The sequence below is a fragment of the Bufo gargarizans genome, chromosome 8 (assembly GCF_014858855.1).
Source record: "Bufo gargarizans isolate SCDJY-AF-19 chromosome 8, ASM1485885v1, whole genome shotgun sequence".
Classification (NCBI taxonomy): domain Eukaryota; kingdom Metazoa; phylum Chordata; class Amphibia; order Anura; family Bufonidae; genus Bufo; species Bufo gargarizans.
Window position 1 is genome coordinate 71,891,911 of NC_058087.1, and position 21,497 is coordinate 71,913,407.

A 21,497-nucleotide genomic window follows, 5' to 3' on the forward strand; every position below is an offset into this window, starting at 1 on the left:
GGGACGTTGCCAACACCAACTTAAAATCGAAACTGATTTGCCACAGGGTGCAATGGTAAGTTAATAACATTAGAATAAGGCAGTTTTGATAAATGGGGAAAGTGATGTAACAGAGATATCTGTTAGGCGGGATACGTTTATATTGGTGGTACCACGGCATTAATGCATTAGGGTAGCATTCTCTACCATTGTCAGTGGTAACTTTATACTCTACACACAATAAGTGAAGTTCATGGTTCTTGCCATGTTCCCTTTTAAGGTTTTGATCATCACATATCATTCACGGAGAAAAACAAAGAAGCAATGATAAAACTATGTGCCGCCAACCACAACTGTAACTGTCCAAGCTGCTCGAGGTGTATAGGCTTACAGCCTAATTTGTCTCTACATGTAGGAAAAAGGCAGAATTCCAACATATTGCCCTGAGAAACTGCTCAGATGGGGTAAGAGGAACCCACCAAATCCAGCAAAGCACAAAGGCTTACAGCAGAAAAATATAAATGTAACAGTGAAACGATATGCCAACAACTATCCATGACAGGTTACATGAGCATCCGCACACAGGGCAACCCTGTATATGAGCTTAGTATTTCACAAAAAAACAACGGGTGCTTTACAACTTTACAGAATCAAGTGGTCTAAAAGGCAAAAGATGCTCAAAACCCCTAATGCTGTAGCACATTTCTACCCAGGGGAGCAAATCCTGCCCATGTGATCCGTTGCTAACAGCAATTCCCTGCAAAAATGCATACAATGGCGGATGCCAACAGCGGACCACATGTACCACAAAAAAATCCTACACAGGTCTTAAAAGCAGAAAATGCTCAAACCCCCATAGGTAGCTCATTACTAACCGGGGGACCAAATCCTTAACATGAGATCCGTTGCCAACAGCAACCCTCAGAAAAAATAGCATACAATGGAGGATGCCCACCACAGACCACATGTAAGACAAATGTGCGGATGAGGCTTATAAAAAAAAGAAAATCACTGAAATGGTGCACTACAATGGTAAATCCAATAGACAATATACAGTATGGCTAAACCCTCAGACTGATATTAAAATGAGACTTTCGCCAATATATTTTTATATCAAGAACATACTGGAGCCCACGCACCACGACAAGGTCTCTCAATGTGGCACGGGACCTAACGCTAACCTACCTATGCCGTATGGACAATTTATGATAGTTGCATAAAGTCCGACACACAGCCAGCAGCTCCCAGTTACCTCCAGTGTGAAATCACACATACAATGGGAGGAGGCTGTGAGCCCCAGCTATAACAGGCTCATGTGACGCAGGCTGCCCAGGTGCACCTGCATGTTACCCATAGATCAAAATTAAGGCACATTCAAACCTGAGGTTGCTCCACCTCCAGGCATAAATATACAGACAAAATCACAGAATAAAGTGGTCTAAAAGGCAAAAGATGCTCAAAACCCCTAATGCTGTAGCACATTTAGCCATATATTATCAACTGCATTTACCATTGTAGTGCACCATTTTCAGTGATTTTCTGTTTCTTATAAGCCCCATCTGCACATTTGTCTTACATGTGGTCCGTGGCGGGCATCCTCCATTGTATGCATTTTTGCTGGGGATTGCTGTTAACAACGGATCACATGGGCAGGATTTGCTCCCCCAGATAGAAATGTGCTACAGCATTAGGGGTTTTGAGCATCTTTTGCCTTTTAGACCACTTTATTCTGTTATTTTGTCTGTATAATTATGCCTGGAGGTGGGGCAACCTCAGGTTTGAATGTGCCTTAATTTTGATCTATGGGTAACATTCAGGTGCACCTGGGCATCCTGCATCACATGACCCAGTTATAGGTGGGACTCACAGCCTTCTCCCTCCTCCCATTGTATGTGTGATTTCAATCTGGAGGTAATTGGCTGTGTGTCGGACTTTATGCACCTATCAAACTGTTCATACGGCATAGGTAAGTTAGCGTTAGGTCCCGTGCCATTTTAAGAGACCTTGACGGGGTGCACGGGCTCCGGTATGTTCTTGATATAAGACTATATTGGCGAAAGTCTCATGTTAATATCAGTGTGAGGGTTTAGCCATATACTGTCAATTGCACTTACCATTGTAGTGCACCATTTTCAGTGATTTTTTTAGACTTTACAATCTGGCATTTTGTATCATTAGACAAACCAGGCTTATTGATCACCAGCAGTTATTTTTTCAGATGTCATTATAGGGAATGCACAGGGGTCAGGCTCATCAAGTCTGCACTAGAGACACAAGATTTCAGAAGCGCCAAACCAGCACTTGCATATTTATCATAGACAAAGGGGGTAATTTCTTAACCTGAAATACACCTATATTAGTAGGAAGCTGGCTTACATTTAGAACTGGCGCTGCATGCACCGAAGTTATGTAGAGGTCGGCTTCTCTACATAACTTCAGCGATCCACCGCCAGCACAGGGGCTTTATTAAAAGGAACCTGTCACCGGGATTTTGTGTATAGAGCTGAGGACATAGGTTGCTAGATGGCCGCTAGCACATCCGCAATACCCAGTCCCCATAGCTCTGTGTGCTTTTATTGTGTAAAAAAAAACGATTTTATATATATATGCAAATTAACCTGAGACTAATCCTGTGCCTGACTCATCTCAGGGACAGGACTCATCTCAGGTTAATTTGCATATGTAGCAAATCGGTTTTTTTAAACACATAAAAGCACACAGAGCTATGGGGACTGGGTATTCCGCATGTGCTAGCGGCCATCTAGTAACCCATGTCCTCAGCTCTATACACAAAATCCCGGTGACCGGTTCCCTTTAAGACCGGCGTCTAAAACGGTGGTCTTAATAAATGACCCTCAGAATTTTTACCGTAACAACGTGTGATCTGGTGAGCGAAGTGGAAACAGACACAGGCCATTTGCAAGTTGTGCCCTTTATGATGAGATTGCCAGCTGCAGAGAGCTTAGCGATCAGGTACCATCAGATAGAACCAGTAGATCCAAAGTGGATTCATTATTAACAAATATTTTAAACAGTTGTCTACCAGGGCAATTTTTTTTTTTAGCAAAGAGCTCAGAGAATAAAAAAATAAAAATAAAAATGAAAAATGAAAATGTGTATCGATTCTTAAACCACACATTTTCCAGAAGATCTTGCTGCACTGGTCAACCCATTTAACAGTCAATAAATGTAGTCTTTATTACTATTTTGTGAGCAAATATAAAAGAACTGAAAAATGAACATACAGTCGTGGCCAAAAGTTTTGAGAATTACATAAATATTGGAAATTTGAAAAGTTGCTGCTTAAGTTTTTATAATAGCAATTTTCATATACTCCAGAATGTTATGAAGAGTGATCAGATGAATTGCATAGTCCTTCTTTGCCATGAAAATTAACTTAATCCCCAAAAAAACTTTCCACTGCATTTCATTGCTGTCATTAAAGGACCTGCTGAGATCATTTCAGTAATCGTCTTGTTAACTCAGGTGAGAATGTTGACGAGCACAAGGCTGGAGATTATTATGTCAGGCTGATTGGGTTAAAATGGCAGACTTGACCTGTTAAAAGGAGGGTGATGCTTGAAATCATTGTTCTTCCATTGTTAACCATGGTGACCTGCAAAGAAACGCGTGCAGCCATCATTGCGTTGCATAAAAATGGCTTCACAGGCAAGGATATTGTGGCTACTAAGATTGCACCTCAATTAACAATTTATAGGATCATCAAGAACTTCAAGGAAAGAGGTTCAATTCTTGTTAAAAAGGCTTCAGGGCGTCCAAGAAAGTCCAGCAAGCACCAGGATCGTCTCCTAAAGAGGATTCAGCTGCGGGATCAGAGTGCCACCAGTGCAGAGCTTGCGCAGGAATGGCAGCAGGCAGGTGTGAGCTCATCTGCACGCATAGTGAGGCGAAGACTTTTGGAAGATGGCCTGGTGTCAAGAAGGGCAGCAAAGAAGCCACTTCTCTCCCAAAAAAAACCATCAGAGACAGACTGATCTTCTGCAGAAAATATGGTGAATGGACTGCTGAGGACTGGGGCAAAGTCATATTCTCCGATGAAGCCTCTTTCCGATTGTTTGGGGCATCAGGAAAAAGGCTTGTCCGGAGAAGAAAAGGTGAGCGCTACAAACAGTACTGTGTCATGCCAACAGTAAAGCATCCTGAGACCATTCATGTGTGGGGTTCTCATCTAAGGGAGTGGGCTCACTCACAATTTTGCCCAAAAACATAAAGAATGGTACCAAAACACCCTCCAACAGCAACTTCTTCCAACAATCCAACAACAGTTTGGTGAAGAACAATGCATTTTCCAGCACGATGGAGCACCGTGCCAAAAGGCAAAAGTGATAAATAAGTGGCTCGGGGACCAAAACGTTGACATTTTGGGTCTATGGCCTGAAAACTCCCCAGATCTTAATCCCATTGAGAACTTGTGGTCAATCCTCAAGAGGCGGGTGGACAAACAAAAACCCACTAATTCTGACAAAAAGAAGTGATTATGAAAAAATGGGTTGCTATCAGTCAGGAATTGGCCCAGAAGTTGATTGAGAGCATGCCCAGTTGAATTGCAGAGGTCCTGAAAAAGAAGGGCCAACACTGCAAATACTGACTCTTTGCATAAATGTCATGTAATTGTCGATAAAAGCCTTTGAAACGTATGAAGTGCGTGTAATTATATTTCACTACATCACAGAAACAACTGAAACAAAGATCTAAAAGCAGTTTAGCAGCAAACTTTGTGAAAACTAATATTTGTGTCATTCTCAAAACTTTTGGCCACGACTGTACATGGAATGTTTGTGATTATGCAACTGAACGCTGTAATATAAAGAGGCAGGATAATGAAAATAATGATGAACTTGGTGTCAGAGAAGGATGAGGCTATGTTCACACAGCACAATCCGCAGCAGAAAAATCAGCAGAAGATTTCTAGCTGAAAACAGGTTCTTTTTGGTGGCAGATTGCTAGCTTGGTGGCAGATTTAGAGGAGTATTAGCAGGGTTTTAGAAGAGTATTTGGTTGAAGATTTGGAAGAGTATTATAGGGATTAGAAGAGGATCTGGTAGCGTTTTTCTTATCCAGCCCTTGGCTGGGATATAATTCAGAAGTATTTTTGGTGGCGGAAACGCCACTAAAAACACTTCTAAAACAGCTTGCAAAACCGCTAGCATTTTTTCCAGTGTCCTCATTGACTTCACTACCAAACCCTCTATCAGTCTGGTTCTAAGTAGTAACATGCCACTTCTCAATTAATTTAGCTGCGGGAAAAAAATGCAACCATATGGTTTTTCTGTTGCAGTCATTGAAAAGCGACTGATGGCCTTTTGATGGTGGATTTCATGGCGGAAATGGACGTTTTTTGTGTAAGGCCTCATGCACACGACCGTTGTGTGCATCCGTGGCCGTTGTGCCATTTTCCTTTTTTTTTTTCGCGGACCCATTGACTTTCAATGGGTCCGTGGAAAAATCAGAGAATGTACCGTTTGGCAGCCGCATCCGTGATCCGTGTTTCCTGGCTGTGAAAAAAATCTGACCTGTCCTATTTTTTTCACGGCCAACGGTTCACGGACCCATTCAAGTCAATGGGTCCGTGAAAAATCACGGATGAACACAAGATTGTCATCCGCGTCCGTGATCCGTGTCCGTGATCCGTGTCCGTTTTTTCCTATCATTTCAATGGCAAACTTGACTTAGATTTTTTTTTCATTTTTCATGTCCGTGGATCCTCCAAAAAACAATGAAGACCCACGGACACAAAAAACGGTCACGGATCACGGACCTACGGACTCCGTTTTTGCGGACCTTAAAAAAAACCGGTCGTGTGCATGAGGCCTTAATCCGATGCAGATTAAAAAAGCCAGACATTAAAAAAGCCAGAACTTTTGTTAAAAAAAACCAAAAACATTCTTATTCAGCAAAATGAATGGTAATCGGCTTGCAGCACAGCGTCCTAATTACCGTACATTTGCCAAGCATACAAAGCTGACACATCTCAGTACTAATAAATCAGAAGAAATGAGGTTCTAAGCAGATTTACAAAAATCCTGCTGTCCGGACTGTCTCATAATTGGCTTCAACTCGGGCTGTGCAGAAATCAATTTTTTTACTTCTACAGACCTACATACGGCACATTGTTATTCAATGTCTACAATGACCCATGATAACAGGGACATGGATTTGAAGGGCAGTTACAAGGTACTTTACTGCTGAGCTGGATAATGCGTACAGTCTTATAATGACAATGGTCCTCTCTAGTAATCCTTGCACAATGATGGGGACAATAATGTACATTTCACACTGGAGAGCCATGTTTGTTACAATGTCCCAGCAAGAAAAGTAACACACGGTTAGCCCTTATTTTCTGCAGACTTTTCTTACTTTGCTTTTATGGACATATGCTATTTGCCTTGTGCTAGCACTATACAGTAGCATTAAGTATATTACTATTGCTCATGGTCACTAGGGTGAGCATTATCACTGGACCATAGTTTACTTTAAAGCAAAACTTTTAACAATACACTATAAAAACTATCAAATACAACCAAACACAGGGCAGGTCCATAATACCTTAAAGGGGTTATCCAACCCCTATAATGCCCCCCAAAATGCCCAGGCACCTCATACAGGTTATACTTAGCCTGCTCACCGGCATCTGCGTTGCTCCTGATGCCCCCAAGACCTCCTCTGCATCCGGCGATGAGGGGGATGTGTTGAAGTTCAACCAATAGCAGGCCGTGGCAGGGACGAGCCTCCCAAGCATCGTGGGTGATGCTAGGGAGGCTCGTTCCCATCGCGGCCTGCTAATGGCTACCCAAAACCCTTTCCCCTGTCGCTGGATGTTTTGATCTGCACGACAGGGAGATACAACGGCGGACATGCAGGAATCTGGAGAGACGTGGGTGTGGGGGAGCAGGTTAAGTATCTTCTATAGGAGGGGCCTGGGCATTTTGGGGTGCATTATACAGTCATGTGAAAAAATTAGGACACCCTTTGAAAGCATGTGGTTTTTTGTAACATTTTTAATAAAAGGTTATTTCATCTCCGTTTCAACAATACAGAGAGATTAAAGTAATCCAACTAAACAAAGAAAACTGAAGAAAAGTCTTTTCAAGATCTTCTGTAAATGTCATTCTACAAAAATGCCTATTCTAACTGAGGAAAAAGATAGGACACCCTCACATGTATTCCCTCTTAAATTGGCTCAGATCTCACACAGGTATATCACACCAGGTGCACATAATTAGTAGATCGTTACTCTGCATGTTGAATGAGGCTTGCCCTATTTAAACCTCAGACATTTAGTTTGGTGTGCTCCTGACTGTTGAAGTGAGAGTGAGCACCATGGTGAGAGCAAAAGAGCTGTCAGAGGACTTCAGAAAAAAGATTGTAGCAGCCTATGAGTCTTGGAAGGGATTTAAAAAGATCTCAAAAGATTTTGAAATCAGCCATTCCACTGTCCGGAAGATAGTCTACAAGTGGAGGGCTTTCAAAACAACTGCCAACATGCCCAGGACTGGTCGCCCCAGCAAGTTCACCCCAAGAGCAGACCGCAAGATGCTAAAAGAGGTCTCCAAAAACCCTAAAGTGTCATCTCGAGAACTACAGCAGGCTCTGGCTACTGTTGATGTAGAAGTACATGCCTCTACAATCAGAAAGAGACTGTACAAGTTTAACTTGCATGGGAGGTGTGCAAGGAGGAAACCTTTGCTTTCCAAGAGAAACATCGAGGCCAGACTGACATTTGCCAGAGATAAAGTTGACAAAGACCAGGACTTCTGGAATAATGTTCTTTGGACAGATGAGTCCAAAATTGAATTATTTGGACACAACAGCAGAGGACATGTTTAGCGTAAACCAAACACAGCATTCCAAGAAAAGAACCTCATACCAACTGTGAAGCATGGAGGTGGAAGTGTCATGGTTTGGGGCTGCTTTGCTGCAGCAGGACCTGGTCAGCTCACCATCATAGAATCCACGATGAATTCTACTGTGTATCAGAAGGTGCTTGAAGAACATGTGAGACCATCAGTTAGAAAATTAAAGCTGAAGCGGAACTGGACCATGCAACATGACAATGACCCAAAACATACTAGTAAATCAACCAAAGATTGGCTGAAAAAGAAGAAATGGAGAGTCCTGGAATGGCCAAGTCAAAGTCCAGATTTGAATCCCATTGAGATGCTGTGGGGTGACTTGAAAAGGGCTGTACGTGCAAGAAACCCCTCAAACATCTCACAGCTGAAAAAGTTCTGCATTGAGGAGTGGGGTAAAATTTCCTCAGACCGATGTCGAAGACTGGTAGATGGCTACAAGAACCGTCTCACTGCAGTTATTTCAGCCAAAGGAGGTAACACTCGCTATTAGGGGCAAGGGTGTCCTATCTTTTTCCTCAGTTAGAATAGGCATTTTTGTAGAATGACATTTACAGAAGATCTTGAAAAGACTTTTCTTCAGTTTTCTTTGTTTAGTTGGATTACTTTAATCTCTCTGTATTGTTGAAACGGAGATGAAATAACCTTTTATTAAAAATGTTACAAAAAACCACATGCTTTCAAAGGGTGTCCTAATTTTTTCACATGACTGTAGGTGTTGGACAACCCCTTTAAGGTATGATATCGTAGTGCAATGGGTCGCACGAACTCTGTGCTGCAACCTGACCCTGCTAATCCTACTGTACTGTACTATACAAAGCACCTTGTGTAGTCACCGAAGCCTTTTTCACCCTCCAAAATCCCTAAAACTACAGTCCCAATAACAGATCAGCAGAGGAACAGACAGATACATAAAATGACATCAAGTTAGACATGTACAAGTACAGTATGGCAAGGGACTAGCAAATGCCCATGCCACTATAACAAATGTAAATATGGTGATATTAGCCCAGCTTATTGTGGAGCCCCTCACACCACATGCTGATGACCAGGGCATCTATAGGCAGCATGTAATATGTCAATAGTGTGTGTTCCTGCACAGCCCAACAATTATGGCACTGATTGGACAATGTTAAAAGGGTCATGCAGGAGGTTTATATTCATTGCCTATCCTCAGGATAGGTTATCAATATCAGATCGGTGCCGATCCCCCGTGATCAACCATTTGAAAAGAAGGAGGCGCTTTGGTAAAGCCTTAAGATTACACTGTGGGTCGTTTTGCTTGCACTTGAATAGGACCAGCACTTGTAATTACACTGCCCCAGTACTGCAACCGAGACTATGTGCAGTGTAGAGACAGACCCCATTGACAAGGAGAATGGTAATCCCATCTGCAATTTATTCATATTCTTCAAGGAGGAACGGAGAGTTCTAACCCAAAAAGTTCCAGAATTTTTTTACACAGACATCTACTAACACAGACATGGCAGGAGAATGGTCATACCCTCTTTAACCACTTCAGCCCCCCTAGCTGAAACACCCTTAATGACCAGGCCACTTTTTACACTTCTGCACTACACTACTTTCACCGTTTATTGCTCGGTCCTGCAACTTACCACCCAAATGAATTTTACCTCCTTTTCTTCTCACTAATAGAGCTTTCATTTGGTGGTATTTCATTGCTGCTGACATTTTTACTTTTTTTGTTATTAATCGAAATTTCACTAAATTTAAAAAAAAAATGACATTTTTCACTTTCAATTGGAATAGTTTTTAAAAAAAACGACATTCATATATACATTTTTCGCTAAATTTATTCTTCTACATGTCTTTGATAAAAAAAATAATGTTTGGGTAAAAAAAAAAATGGTTCGGGTAAAAGTTATAGCATTTACAAACTATGATACAAAAATGTGAATTTCCGCTTTTTGAAGCAGCTCTGACTTTCTAAACTACCCCACAAGTGACCCCATTTTGGAAAGAAGACACCCCAAGGTATTTCATGATGGGCATAGTGAGTTCATGGAAGTTTTTATTTTTTGTCACAAGTTAGTGGAATATGAGACTTTGTAATAAAAAAATAAAATAAAAAAATCATCATTTTCCGCTAACTTGTGACAAAAAATAAAAAATTCTAGGAACTCGCCATGCCCCTCACGGAATACCTTGGGGTGTCTTCTTTCCAAAATGGGGTCACTTATACTGTTATACTGCCCTGGCATTTTAGGGGCCCAGATGCGTGAGAAGTAGTTTGAAATCAAAATCTGTAAAAAATGCCCTGTGAAATCCGAAAGGTGCTCTTTGGAATGTGGGTAGAAGAGAATGTTTTTTCTGAACCTTTTTGACGGCGCTGAAAGCAGGAGTCAAGTTCTCATGTAGTATTTTAAAAAGGAAAAAAGTAGCTATTTATTCTTTTGTCAACGCGTTTCAAGGGCTAACCGCCCTCTTCATCAGGACAATAAAAGCATATGCTTTTGGAAAGAAGACACCCCATGGCATTCAATGAGGGGCCTGGCGAGTTCATCGAATTTTTTTTTGGGGCATAAGTTAGCGGAAATTAATTTTTTTTTTGTTTTTTTGTCATGGTCTTACCTTCTTACTGTTCTCCTTCGTTTGACATGTGCTGGCGGCCATCTTGGTTTCTGGGTTTCTTGTAGCCTCCCACCCTGCGGCTTCTCCTTCCCACTGAGAGGAGCGTTCCTGGGTTCCCTCCGCAGATGTCCATGCTCCTGCTTTGCTCCGAGCCTTCCACGCACGCTTCCCTCAGAAACCGTTCCTCACTCCGCGGAGGAGGGGCCCTTGAGGGGGAGGTACTGTCATGGTCTTACCTTCTTACTGTTCTCCTTCGTTTGACATGTGCTGGCGGCCATCTTGGTTTCTGGGTTTCTTGTAGCCTCCCACCCTGCGGCTTCTCCTTCCCACTGGGAGGAGCTGGATGCCTAGCTCCTATATATAGGAGGTCTGTGGCTTCAGTTCCTTGCTTGGTCCTCCTGTGTTCACATGCTTCTAAGACTGCTGCTGCTTCTGGTTCCTGATCCTGGCCTCGTCTGACTACCCAGTTGGTTCCTGATCCTGGCTTCGTCTGACTACCCCGCTGGTTCCTGATCCAGGCTTCGTCTGACTACCCTTCTGATTCCTGACCTCTGTCTACGCAAGACCCTGCTTCGGTTTAGCCATCCGTTTGGACTTTTGCTTACAGCTTGATTTTCAATAAAGCCCTTGTTGTACGTCTGGTTCATGGTTCCATGACATTTTTCTCACAAAGTCTCACTTTCCGCTAACTTGGGACAAAAATTTTAATCTTTCATGGACTCGATATGCCCCTCAGCGAATACCTTGGGGTGTCTTCTTTCCAAAATGGGGTCATTTGTGGGGTGTTTGTACTGCCCTGGCATTTGAGGGTCTCCGCAATCATTACATGTATGGCCAGCATTAGGAGTTTCTGCTATTCTTCTTATATTGAGCATACAGGTAATGAGATTTTTTTTTTCCGTTCAGCCTCTGGGCTGAAAGAAAAAAATTAACGGCACAGATTTCTTCATTCACATCGATCAATGTGGATGAAAAAATCTCTGCCCCAAAAAAAAAGGAGGGGAAAGGCGTCTGCCAGGACATAGGAGCTCCGCCCAACATCCATACCGACTTAGCTCGTATGCCCTGGCAAATCCGATTTCTCCATTCCCATCAATCGATGTGGATAAATAAATCATTGCCGGGATTTATTTATTTATTTTTTATATACAAAGTGTTTGCCAAAGCATATGAACACCACCGCCTCCTCAGCTCATATACCTCGGCAAACGTATCTTTTACTGCAGAGGAGAAATCTCTTCTTGCAGCGCCGCATACACCGACTTGTGGGTAAACTGACAGCAGCGCAATGCTTCTGTCAGAATGCACATCAGTGCTGCAGCTAGTCGATCGGTTGGTCCACCTGGAAGGTAAAAAAAAACAAAAGAAAAAACCAGGCCGCAACGCAATACATTTTATTAACTTTATAATAACCTTTGAACAGAACATATAAACTTTATTTAACTTTTGGAACTGAACGTTAACTTTTTTGCTTACTGTTTTTTTTTTTTTACCTTTATAGGACAAACCTCTCCTTCCCCATGGGACAATGTGCAAAGCGCAAATCGCCCAAAGATGTGGCGAAGTGCATTATGCACTTTGTCCCAGGTGAAAGGAGAGGTTTGCAGCAGCTGTGTGTGAATGGGCCCTAATAGCCCTGTGTACCTGTCCTGTGAGATGTGATCCCTATGCTAAGTGTACCTGTGTGTGGTACTTCCGGAAACACTTGTGGGTATAGCCTGTGGCCCTTTCACAGAGCTTATACAATTTGACCCCATACCGGGCGCGCTTGCTTGGGATGTATTGTTTGAAGCCAAGGCGCCCGGTAAAATGTATTAGGGACTCGTCTACGCAGATGTTTTGCTCAGGGGTATACAAATCTGCAAATTTCTGGTTGAAGTGGTCTATGAGGGGCCGAATTTTGTGGAGCCGGTCAAAAGCTGGGTGGCCTCTGGGACGGGAGGTGGTGTTGTCGCTAAAGTGCAGGAAACGCAGGATGGTCTCAAATCGTGTCCTGGACATAGCAGCAGAGAACATGGGCATGTGATGAATTGGGTTCGTGGACCAATATGACCGCAATTCATGCTTTTTGGTTAGACCCATGTTGAGGAGAAGGCCCAGAAAAATGTTAATTTCGGAAACTTGGACTGGTTTCCACCGGAAAGGCTGGGCATAAAAGCTTCCCGGGTTGGCGGATATAAATTGAGTGGCATACCGATTTGTTTCTGCCACAACTAAGTCCAAGAGCTCCGCAGTCAAGAACAGCTCAAAAAATCCCAGGGCCGAACCGATCTGAGCTGTCTCAACCCGAACTCCAGACTGGGCAGTGAAAGGGGGAACTACAGGTGCGGCTGAAGTTGGGGACTGACAATCAGGGTTTGCCAGCACCTCAGGGATTCTAGGAGCTCTACGGGCCTGTCTGTGCAGTGACTGCGACGGGGTAACTACTGCACGTGCCACCGTACCAGCTTCAACTGCCCTTCTGGTGCTCGCCACTTCACCATGTTGTACGGCAGTGCTGGTACTAGGTCCAGGATAGGCTGCGCTGCTGGTGTATGCCTCACCACGTAATCCGACAACGCCAGCCCCACTCTGCTGCCCTTGAAGCGGATCCTGCGCAACCTGTAGTCTAGCGACACAGGGCCGGGTATGCCTGGTGCTATCAGGGACCTCAACCTCCTCGTCCGAACTTTGGGTCAGACTGCCACTGCTTTCTACAGGTTCATATTCTGACCCGCTAGATTCATCAGATGAGGGTTCCCATTCCTCATCTGAATGGGTCAGAAGCCTGTAGGCCTTTTCATAAGAATACCCCCTGTTTGACATTTGGACTACTAAATTTAGGGGTATTCCCTGAGACTACCCAAGAAAAAAAGCAAGCCTGTCTTACAAATGGGAGGCTAGCGAAGTACCGGAGGCCGCTGCGGTTGATAAAAAATATCAAAACTGATTTTTTTATCGCCGCAGCGCTTGTAAAGTGATTGTGCAGTGATCAAAAAAAACGCACGTGTGGGCGACCAATCAGGCCTGATCGGGCAAACACTGCGTTTTGGGTGGAGGGTGAGCTAAGGTGACACTAATACTTTTATAGATCTGACTGTGATCAGTTTTGATCACTTACAGATACTATAAAAGTACAAAAGCTGTAGCGATACGCTAATCAGCGAATAAGTGACTGCGGTGCGGTGCGGTGGGCTGGGTGCTAAACGATCGCTAAACTACCTAACCAAGGGACCTAAACTATCCCTAAAACCTAACAGTCAATACCAGTGAAAAAAAATGTGTCAGTTTACACTGATCACTTTTTTCCCTTTCACTAGGTGATTGACAGGGGCAAGAAGGGGTAATCAAGGGGTTAATTGGGGTGCTGGGGGGTGATCTGGGGCTAAGGTGTAGTGTTTGGTGCTACTCACTGTGATGCCTGCTCCTCTGCTGAGACCAACCGACGAAAAGGACCAGCAGAGGAGCAGGGAAGCCATTTAACACATTATATTTACAAATATAAAGTGTTAACTGGCTTCTGAATGGAGATTTTAAAAATCGCCAGCCTGCCAGCAACGATCATTGGCTGGAAGGCTGGTGACGAAATGGTGCTTGAACTTTTGCCGGCCCGCGATGCGCATGCGCGGGCCGGCTCAGACCGAAATCTCGCGTGATGACGCACAGATGCGTCCAGGAGGAATGAATTGACCGCATCCGTGCGTTAGGTGGTCCTGGAGCGGTTAAAGGGAGTCTGTCACCACAATTTGCCCTTATAGACCACTTACATAGCACTGTAGCATAATTATTGATCAGTCAAATGGCACCTTTGTGTTTTTGTTTGGATGTTCACCAGGGTCAAAATCGGAGCCTTATTCATATGTAAATGAGGGTTCACAAGTGCGTAGGGGCGGCGTTCAGGCTGTAAGTGCCCAGGCTGCTCTGCCTTCTTCTCACATAACCCCTCCTCAGCCTGTTACTTGGCCCGTCCTGTAAGCCTCTTACGTCATCCAGTGTACTGGCCGAGATCCTGCACTGCATGGAACGATGCTGCTGCCCACAATGGTCATCACAGTGCGCATGCGCCGGCGGGATCTTGGCCAGTACACTGAATGACGTAAGAGGCTTACAGGGCGGGCCAAGTAACAGGCTGAGGAGGGGTTATGTGAGAAGAAGGCAGAGCGGCCTGGGCACTTACAGCCTGAACGCCGCCCCTACGCACTTGCAAGCTTTCATTTACATATGAATAAAACTACATTTTTGCCCCTGGTGAACATCCAAACAAAAAGACAAAGATACCATTTGACTGATCTATAGTTATGAGACCAGACTTAAACAAAAAAATGGATCTCACAAGGTACCCATATAAAATGTAATATTTTATTGAATTATTCTTCACATATATAAGGATGTTGATATTAAAAAAAAAAAAGTGACAGAAAAGAACGCCATCCTGGTAGCACACACAATACAGGGAAATATAGTATGTATATAATGATGTAAATACATATTAAAACATGATGTAGCAGATATAGTAATCTATAATTGCATAAACAATCATTATACATAAATAAAGTATACTGGCAACCGGAGTATCAAAAGACAATCACATATCACTATATTGACCAAAATATCTACAACATGCTGCATCAAAAGAACTTACCTAAGAGTGCGTGCAAACCAGGATGGCGCTACCCCAAATCGCGTTTCGGCATGCCCCGGACTAAGTCTGGTTTCATGTTTGGGAGTTTGTACCAGGTTATTTGTGTAGATGGCCCTTTATTTAGCCACAATACTTATTGGTGGCACTAAAGTCTTGGCATAGGGCCACGCATGGTCTCTTTTCTGTATTGATTTAAAGTTATGCTACAGTGCTATGTAAGCGGTCTATAAGGGCAACTTGTGGTGACAGACTCCCTTTAAAGGGGTATTCTTATTTCAAGCATTTATGGGATAGCCACAAGTTCTACCATAAATATCTGATAGATGCATCTCCAGTCTCTGGGACCCACAATAATTCTCTAGAACAGCCCTCAAGCCCTTCCGGTTTAGTTGTGGCGGCTAGACGTGGTCAGAGCTATGGAAACAGTTTAGTGGGCTGTGCTGTTTCGGTAACCTGTGATATGTAGCTCACTGTACTATGCGGTTTCCATAACTCCAATTAACTTACTTGTATGACAGCTATGGAAACAGTGTAGTATAGTACAGCTAGCTCGGCTGTCTCCATAGTCCTGACCACCTTGGTCACTGCATCCTGCGATGGAAATTCCCCTCTAAATAAGGATATTTTACGCAGGGCAATGTAGGTCTTGCGCCATACTCATTCTCAGGACTCTCTTACACGACCCTGTCAGTGATGATATCTGTGACAACACAAACCGATTGTGACTAGAGTCTTCTCTTTTGTAAGTTTATTCCAGTCTACACATAAGACAAGGCAACGTTTCGGCTTAAACCAAGCCTTTCTCAAGCCAGTTTGGAGCGGGAAGGAACCTGACCGCTGGCGACCATGCAACTTATTTAGACCGCTGGTGACCATGCAACTTATTTATAATTGGGACATTGGTGCTGTCATCTGACGTTTTTTTTGTATCTGTGACAACACAGTCAGTGTCTCATCTGTGAAAGGTCCATGTGTCTTCTTTTTGCCCTCTGTGTGTCCTCTACTGTATATTCTATGTGAATGGCCAAAATGAAAAAGGGATTTCTAGAGCATCTCCTACAAATGGTCAACAAAAAACCAATAACAGTATACAGATGCCATTTGTGACCTGTCAGTGGTTTACAAGCACCAACAAGTTTCAATGAGTGAGTATGGTCTGCATCGCGAACCAAAGTAGTACATGTCGTTGTTTTCTGACTGACTCAAGGTGATGTGTGAACAAAGAAATTAAAATCAAAGGATCCGTGTACTGTTCATGGAGAACATGGACAACATATGTCCGCGGTGGGCCTTACAGACAATTACTGGACACAGCCATGGGCACAAAATGGCAATGTATAATGAGAGTAAAGAGAATACATATAAGTCAGGTCTGTACTAACCATTTCATAGGCGTTGAGCAGTTTCTTCTGAACGTCAGGTATTGTTCCCAGTGATTCCAAATAAGGGTAGTTGTCCTTCATGATTAGGTTCACAGAAGGTGTATTGTCGCTATTCACAAGACGGGACGCCAGAGACAGCATGCACTGTTTGAGGCTGGAGCTGGTAGGAAGTCCACAGAGCTCCTTCAGGGACACCAGTGCATTCTAGTGCAGAGCAAATAAGAAACAAGGACAGACATAAAACACACATACTACCAAAAAAAGTTTGTAGCAGACAAAAGCAATAGTCTTGTAAAATTAAAGGGTCCCAAAGGTTTAAAAAACTTTTGATATGTCATAGACATCATAGATATGTCCTGCAGCGAGGAGAGACAGCGTGATATGAGTGCTTCTCTATCCTCTTACTAGTGATCGGTAGCGGTTTAAGCACTCAGACCCCCTACCCCCATCAAAACTTTTGACGCCTCTATGACATATAAAAGGTTTTTTGAAAACTCGGTAATCCCTTTAACTACAGAATACCCTTTATTTCATTACGAAGCATTAAAGGGGATGTATGATATAATTAAAAGTCCCGGGCATGCCCCCGAATGCTGTAAAATGATGCCATACTGGCCTTTCTCTGACTCTGTTCTCTGTAACGGCGGTTCAGACAAACTGATGAGGCTTGTTTTCAAATTGCAGTTTTAATATGGCAGTATACAGCACGTAAATACCGCTGAGGACAGTGACTGGCTGCAGCAGTCCTGTGCTATACACCCACACGTCACCGCTGCAATCGGTAAGCAAACAGAAGCAGGTAGACTGGACCAGCCACACACAGGACAGTGCCCGGGCATTCGTAGGCATGTCCTTAGCAAGTGGACTGAGAGGAAATTATTGTGGATAATCACTCTGAATTATGGAACTGCTATTTAACCAATCCCCAAAAATGAAACTAATGCTTTACTTGAATAGAGCAGTGCACATGCTCAACCAATGCTCCATTTAATCACCTCCTCACATTTTTTATACCATAAGAATGGGGTCGGGGGGGCATGGGGTCCCTGTTCTCATGCCCAGTATGGGTTTCAGCAGTGGGTATAGGGCATAAATGCTAATTCTGGGTAAACCCCTTTAAGAAGAACCTGTCATCTCTTCTGACATGTCTGTTTTAGTAATTACTCGCATTGCCCATATAATAACATTACTGGGGCATCTATTCCTATAACTCTTTGTTGTGCCATTATTCTATTATTCCTATTAGAAGTCTACTATGAATACATTTCCAGCAATTAGCAATAAAGGTCCATCCGGGTGTTACCAGTTTGGGAGGGGTTCCCTGCACAGTGTGACACTACGAGCACTGACTGGATAGTGTCAAACTGTGCAGGGTAACACCCCCAACTGGTAACACTCCGATGGACCTTTATTGCAGACTGCTGACAATTCATTCTTAGACCTCTAGTAAGAACAGCAGAGGAAAGGCACAACGGCACAACATACAGTTGTAAGGAAAGATGCTCCAGATAAATACTAGTTACTAAAACAAACATGTCAGGATAGGTGACAAGTACCCTTTAAGGAATAATTAAACAAATGAGCTAAGGACCATAAAAGCTTCTTACCTGCAAGTTTTCCCTGACATCAGTGGCTTCCCTCAGAGGATGAACAGAAAGTTTGAAGATGTCATCTACAACTTTAAGGCCAGTGTTTCGTAGCATTGTGTAATCTCTGGCTTTTTTCCCTATCCTTGCAGATAATCCACGTTTTTGAGCTTTTCCACCTCCTGCTCGGCTGGTGATTGCAATGTGAACAAACAGTTTTGCATGCTCTATTGTGTCTCCAACAAAAGAGCGCAGAGGCACATGTCTATATCCGGGCTGTAAACACTCAATGGGTATAGTATACTGACCGATAAATTCATCTCCAATATAGTCATCATCAAGAACCATGAAACGCACCATGGCTAACTCTGGGAGGTTTACCTGAAATTCAAAGCTCTCATCAAAAATGGGGTTGTCACCATTTTGCTGCACTGTCTTAGTCCTTTGTTCTGCACAGTCCGCAGGGATGCCATGAATTTCAATACAGACATATGGGTCAATCACATCCCCTTTTGCACATGCTCCTTTTGGTTTAGGAAAATTCTGTCCACTGATGATTTTGATGTGAAGAACCTGAGGCGAAACACCAGGCACAACACCTTTAGTGTTTGCACTGAAATACGATACTTCATCTCGCATGATGGATGGTCGAAGGACATACCCACAACCCCCATTTTGAAGGAACCAGCCAATGTTGAGATCCATCATTGGACCTGGAGTCTGAAAATTCATAGCCACAAGCTGACAGCCACAATTCCAAAAATCTTGTGGGTTCATGTTACTTGAGTCTATCCTCATTGGACTAGGATACACCCTGGATAAAAACTTTTTATTGTAGTTTACAAAGTCTTCTGGATACTCATTAGCAATCCGACTAGCTTGGCTCTCACTAAAAGAGCATATTTCACCATAATTTTGGTTTTTCATAGAAACATCAAAGTCTTTGTACTGCACGGATTTGCAAATTGACACTAGATCTGATAGTTCTCTACAAAGCTTGATCAACCTCTGTTCTCCAAAGTAATCTTCTGACATTCTTCGAGACATTTCTGCCTCCTCATCTTCGTCGGTGACCTCTCCCTCTAAGAGGTTAAAATCTGATGGCAGTTTTTTACCTTTTACAATAATCTTTTTCTTAAGTTTTTCAGGAGAGGGAAGGTAGGACTCTGCTGGCAAAGGCATTTCTGTGTAGAGCTTACTCCCAAAGATCTTCTTGATATGCTGCACCATTACCTTTTGCTGTTGTATAGAGCAGTGGTTGCCAATGCAAAGAATAAGAGGACACTCAGAGGAGATGAAGGCATATTTGTTAATTACTTCAACAACATTACGAAAGGCTAATGGTGAGGTCATGCTATTTCGATTGCAAATGATTGGCTCATTATCTGGCCCATCACTGACGTCAAGCTCAATGCTTCTGCAAGACATTTTTAGTGCCCTCACGTATCCATTAATATCTGCTGGACCCCTAAATTGGTCTTCAATTAGGTATGTGTTGTGGGAGGAGTTGATATAATAGTGTGACAATGGTTGTGTCATATCCTGGCAAACCTTTTTGTGGATAGGGTCAAATATATCACATTCCTGGGACAAAAGATACTTAGTAAAACCATCAATGGTAAGAAAACCCTTCAAACGTCCTTCATGAGTGAGCTCATACTTTCGTATAATGTCCAAACACATATCTTCTGTTACCTGAGCCATCCCTTGCTCAGACTCTAAGAATAATAGTAGATCATTTGCATCGAGGTACTCTTTATTTTTGGAAATTTGCACAAGTAGAAAATATACCTCTGGTCTTGTACAAAGGTCACTAAATGCTTCACAGAATTCTTCTTTGGTCACTCTGGTGGTAAGTTTTTCTTTACTCTTTTGGATTTCTTTAAACTTTAATCTAACCTTGGTTTCTTTGATAGCTGGAGAGAGTTGTTTGATTAGATCAACTGCTGTATCCTCTAACATAATGCCATTCCCATCTACATCTGCTGCGTCAAAGATGGATTTGAGCCAGTTGAATCTAGGTGTGTTCTGCCCACCTTCGCCCAAGTCCAGTGGTTGTTTACTATGAGAGACTAAGTATCTTAACCCCGAGACCCAGATATTGGCCACATCAGCTGAATTGGCCACTAAATCTAAAGATTCATAATTTTCTCCATGAATTATTGAAAATGCACTGTCCTCACAAATCTGGTCTGCCAGACCATTGTTCCTGAATGTTTCTGTGTTCTTGCCAAGTCGTATTTCCTTGATGGCAGAGAGGTCCAATTTTGCCTTTTCAAGGTCTTTTTTAGAAGGCTCCCAACGTAAAGCCTGCAAATCAGTGTCAAGTGTGAAAAAACGACTGTAGATACGAGAGTTTGGACGAACTTTCTTTAATTCACAGCCTCCTTGCATGAAACTAATGCAATCACTGGCACTGCTTATCTTCTTCTCTGATGGCATGCTGCTGAAGGATACCGTTTTCTTTCTACCAGGTTTTTGGTTTGCAGGATCCTACAGAAACAAAAAAAAAAATGTATATAAAGATCCAAACACATCATCGGAATTTTTTTTTTACAAATGTATTATTTAGGTAGAAAAAAGCATTTCAACAGATACTGAAGAAGAATTTAATTTAATTTAATTTAATTTAATGGCAATAAATGGCAGCCAAACCGTTTTGGCTATTTGAACACAACGCGGATTTGTATGCACAAAATCTGTATTAAAATGCACATAAACTGTGTTTGTTCTGCATGAAAATGTGCGCAGAAAAATCGCTCGTAATCCGCACTGTGTGCAGTTAACCTTAAAGGGGTTATCCAGCATTTAAAAACTGACTTCATAGCCTTAGGAAAGGCCATTAATATTAGATCGGTGTAGGGTCTGACCCCCATAATGTTGTACTTTTAATAGTAGATTAGTTCACTTGATTTGGGCAAATTTGCAATACCCAGAACAGGTGCTGATAAAAGTACAACGTCCAGATAAAGTTAGACAATGAAGAAGCCGCATTGCTCACTCTAAACAGCTGGTCAGCAAGAGCCAAGAGTCGGAGCCCCACAATCTAATACTGATAGCTTATTGTAAAGCATTTGTTGTAAAATGAATGGAACGTTTATTACAGTTTAATTTAGAAGTTAAATAGAGGCAGTGACCTGTGCAGCGCACAGTAAGGGCTCGTTCAAACAGCCGTATGCTGTCCGCAAAAATGCAGATCCGTTTTTTTTTGCGTCCTATTCACTTCTATGGGGCCTTTTCTTCCATTGCACGGCTCAGCAAAACTAATGAAACATACCCTATACTTGTCAGTGAAAATCAGGACATGGCCCCACTGAAGTCTATGGGTCAGCAAAAAAACTGAATGCAATCCGTTTTTTTGCAGGCATGCTTAACTGTCCGCAAAAAAAAACGGGCAGCATACGGCAGTCTGAATGAGCCCTAAGGCTAGAGACCCGGCACCAGTACATTTCCTTGTTTCTAATTA

General features: G+C 42.8%; 1 protein-coding gene across 1 annotated transcript in view; it reads right to left on the bottom strand.

Moving 5' to 3' along the window:
- Positions 1 to 21,497, bottom strand: part of PLCL1 (phospholipase C like 1 (inactive)) — a 310,610-nt gene that overhangs the window by 97,485 nt on the left and 191,628 nt on the right. The window contains exons 2-3 of the mRNA XM_044304764.1: positions 18,053 to 20,524; positions 16,446 to 16,649 (exon numbers count right to left, since the gene is read on the bottom strand). Coding sequence (XP_044160699.1) covers positions 16,446 to 16,649; positions 18,053 to 20,524 — 2,676 coding nt within the window. The remainder of the gene's footprint in view (positions 1 to 16,445; positions 16,650 to 18,052; positions 20,525 to 21,497) is intronic.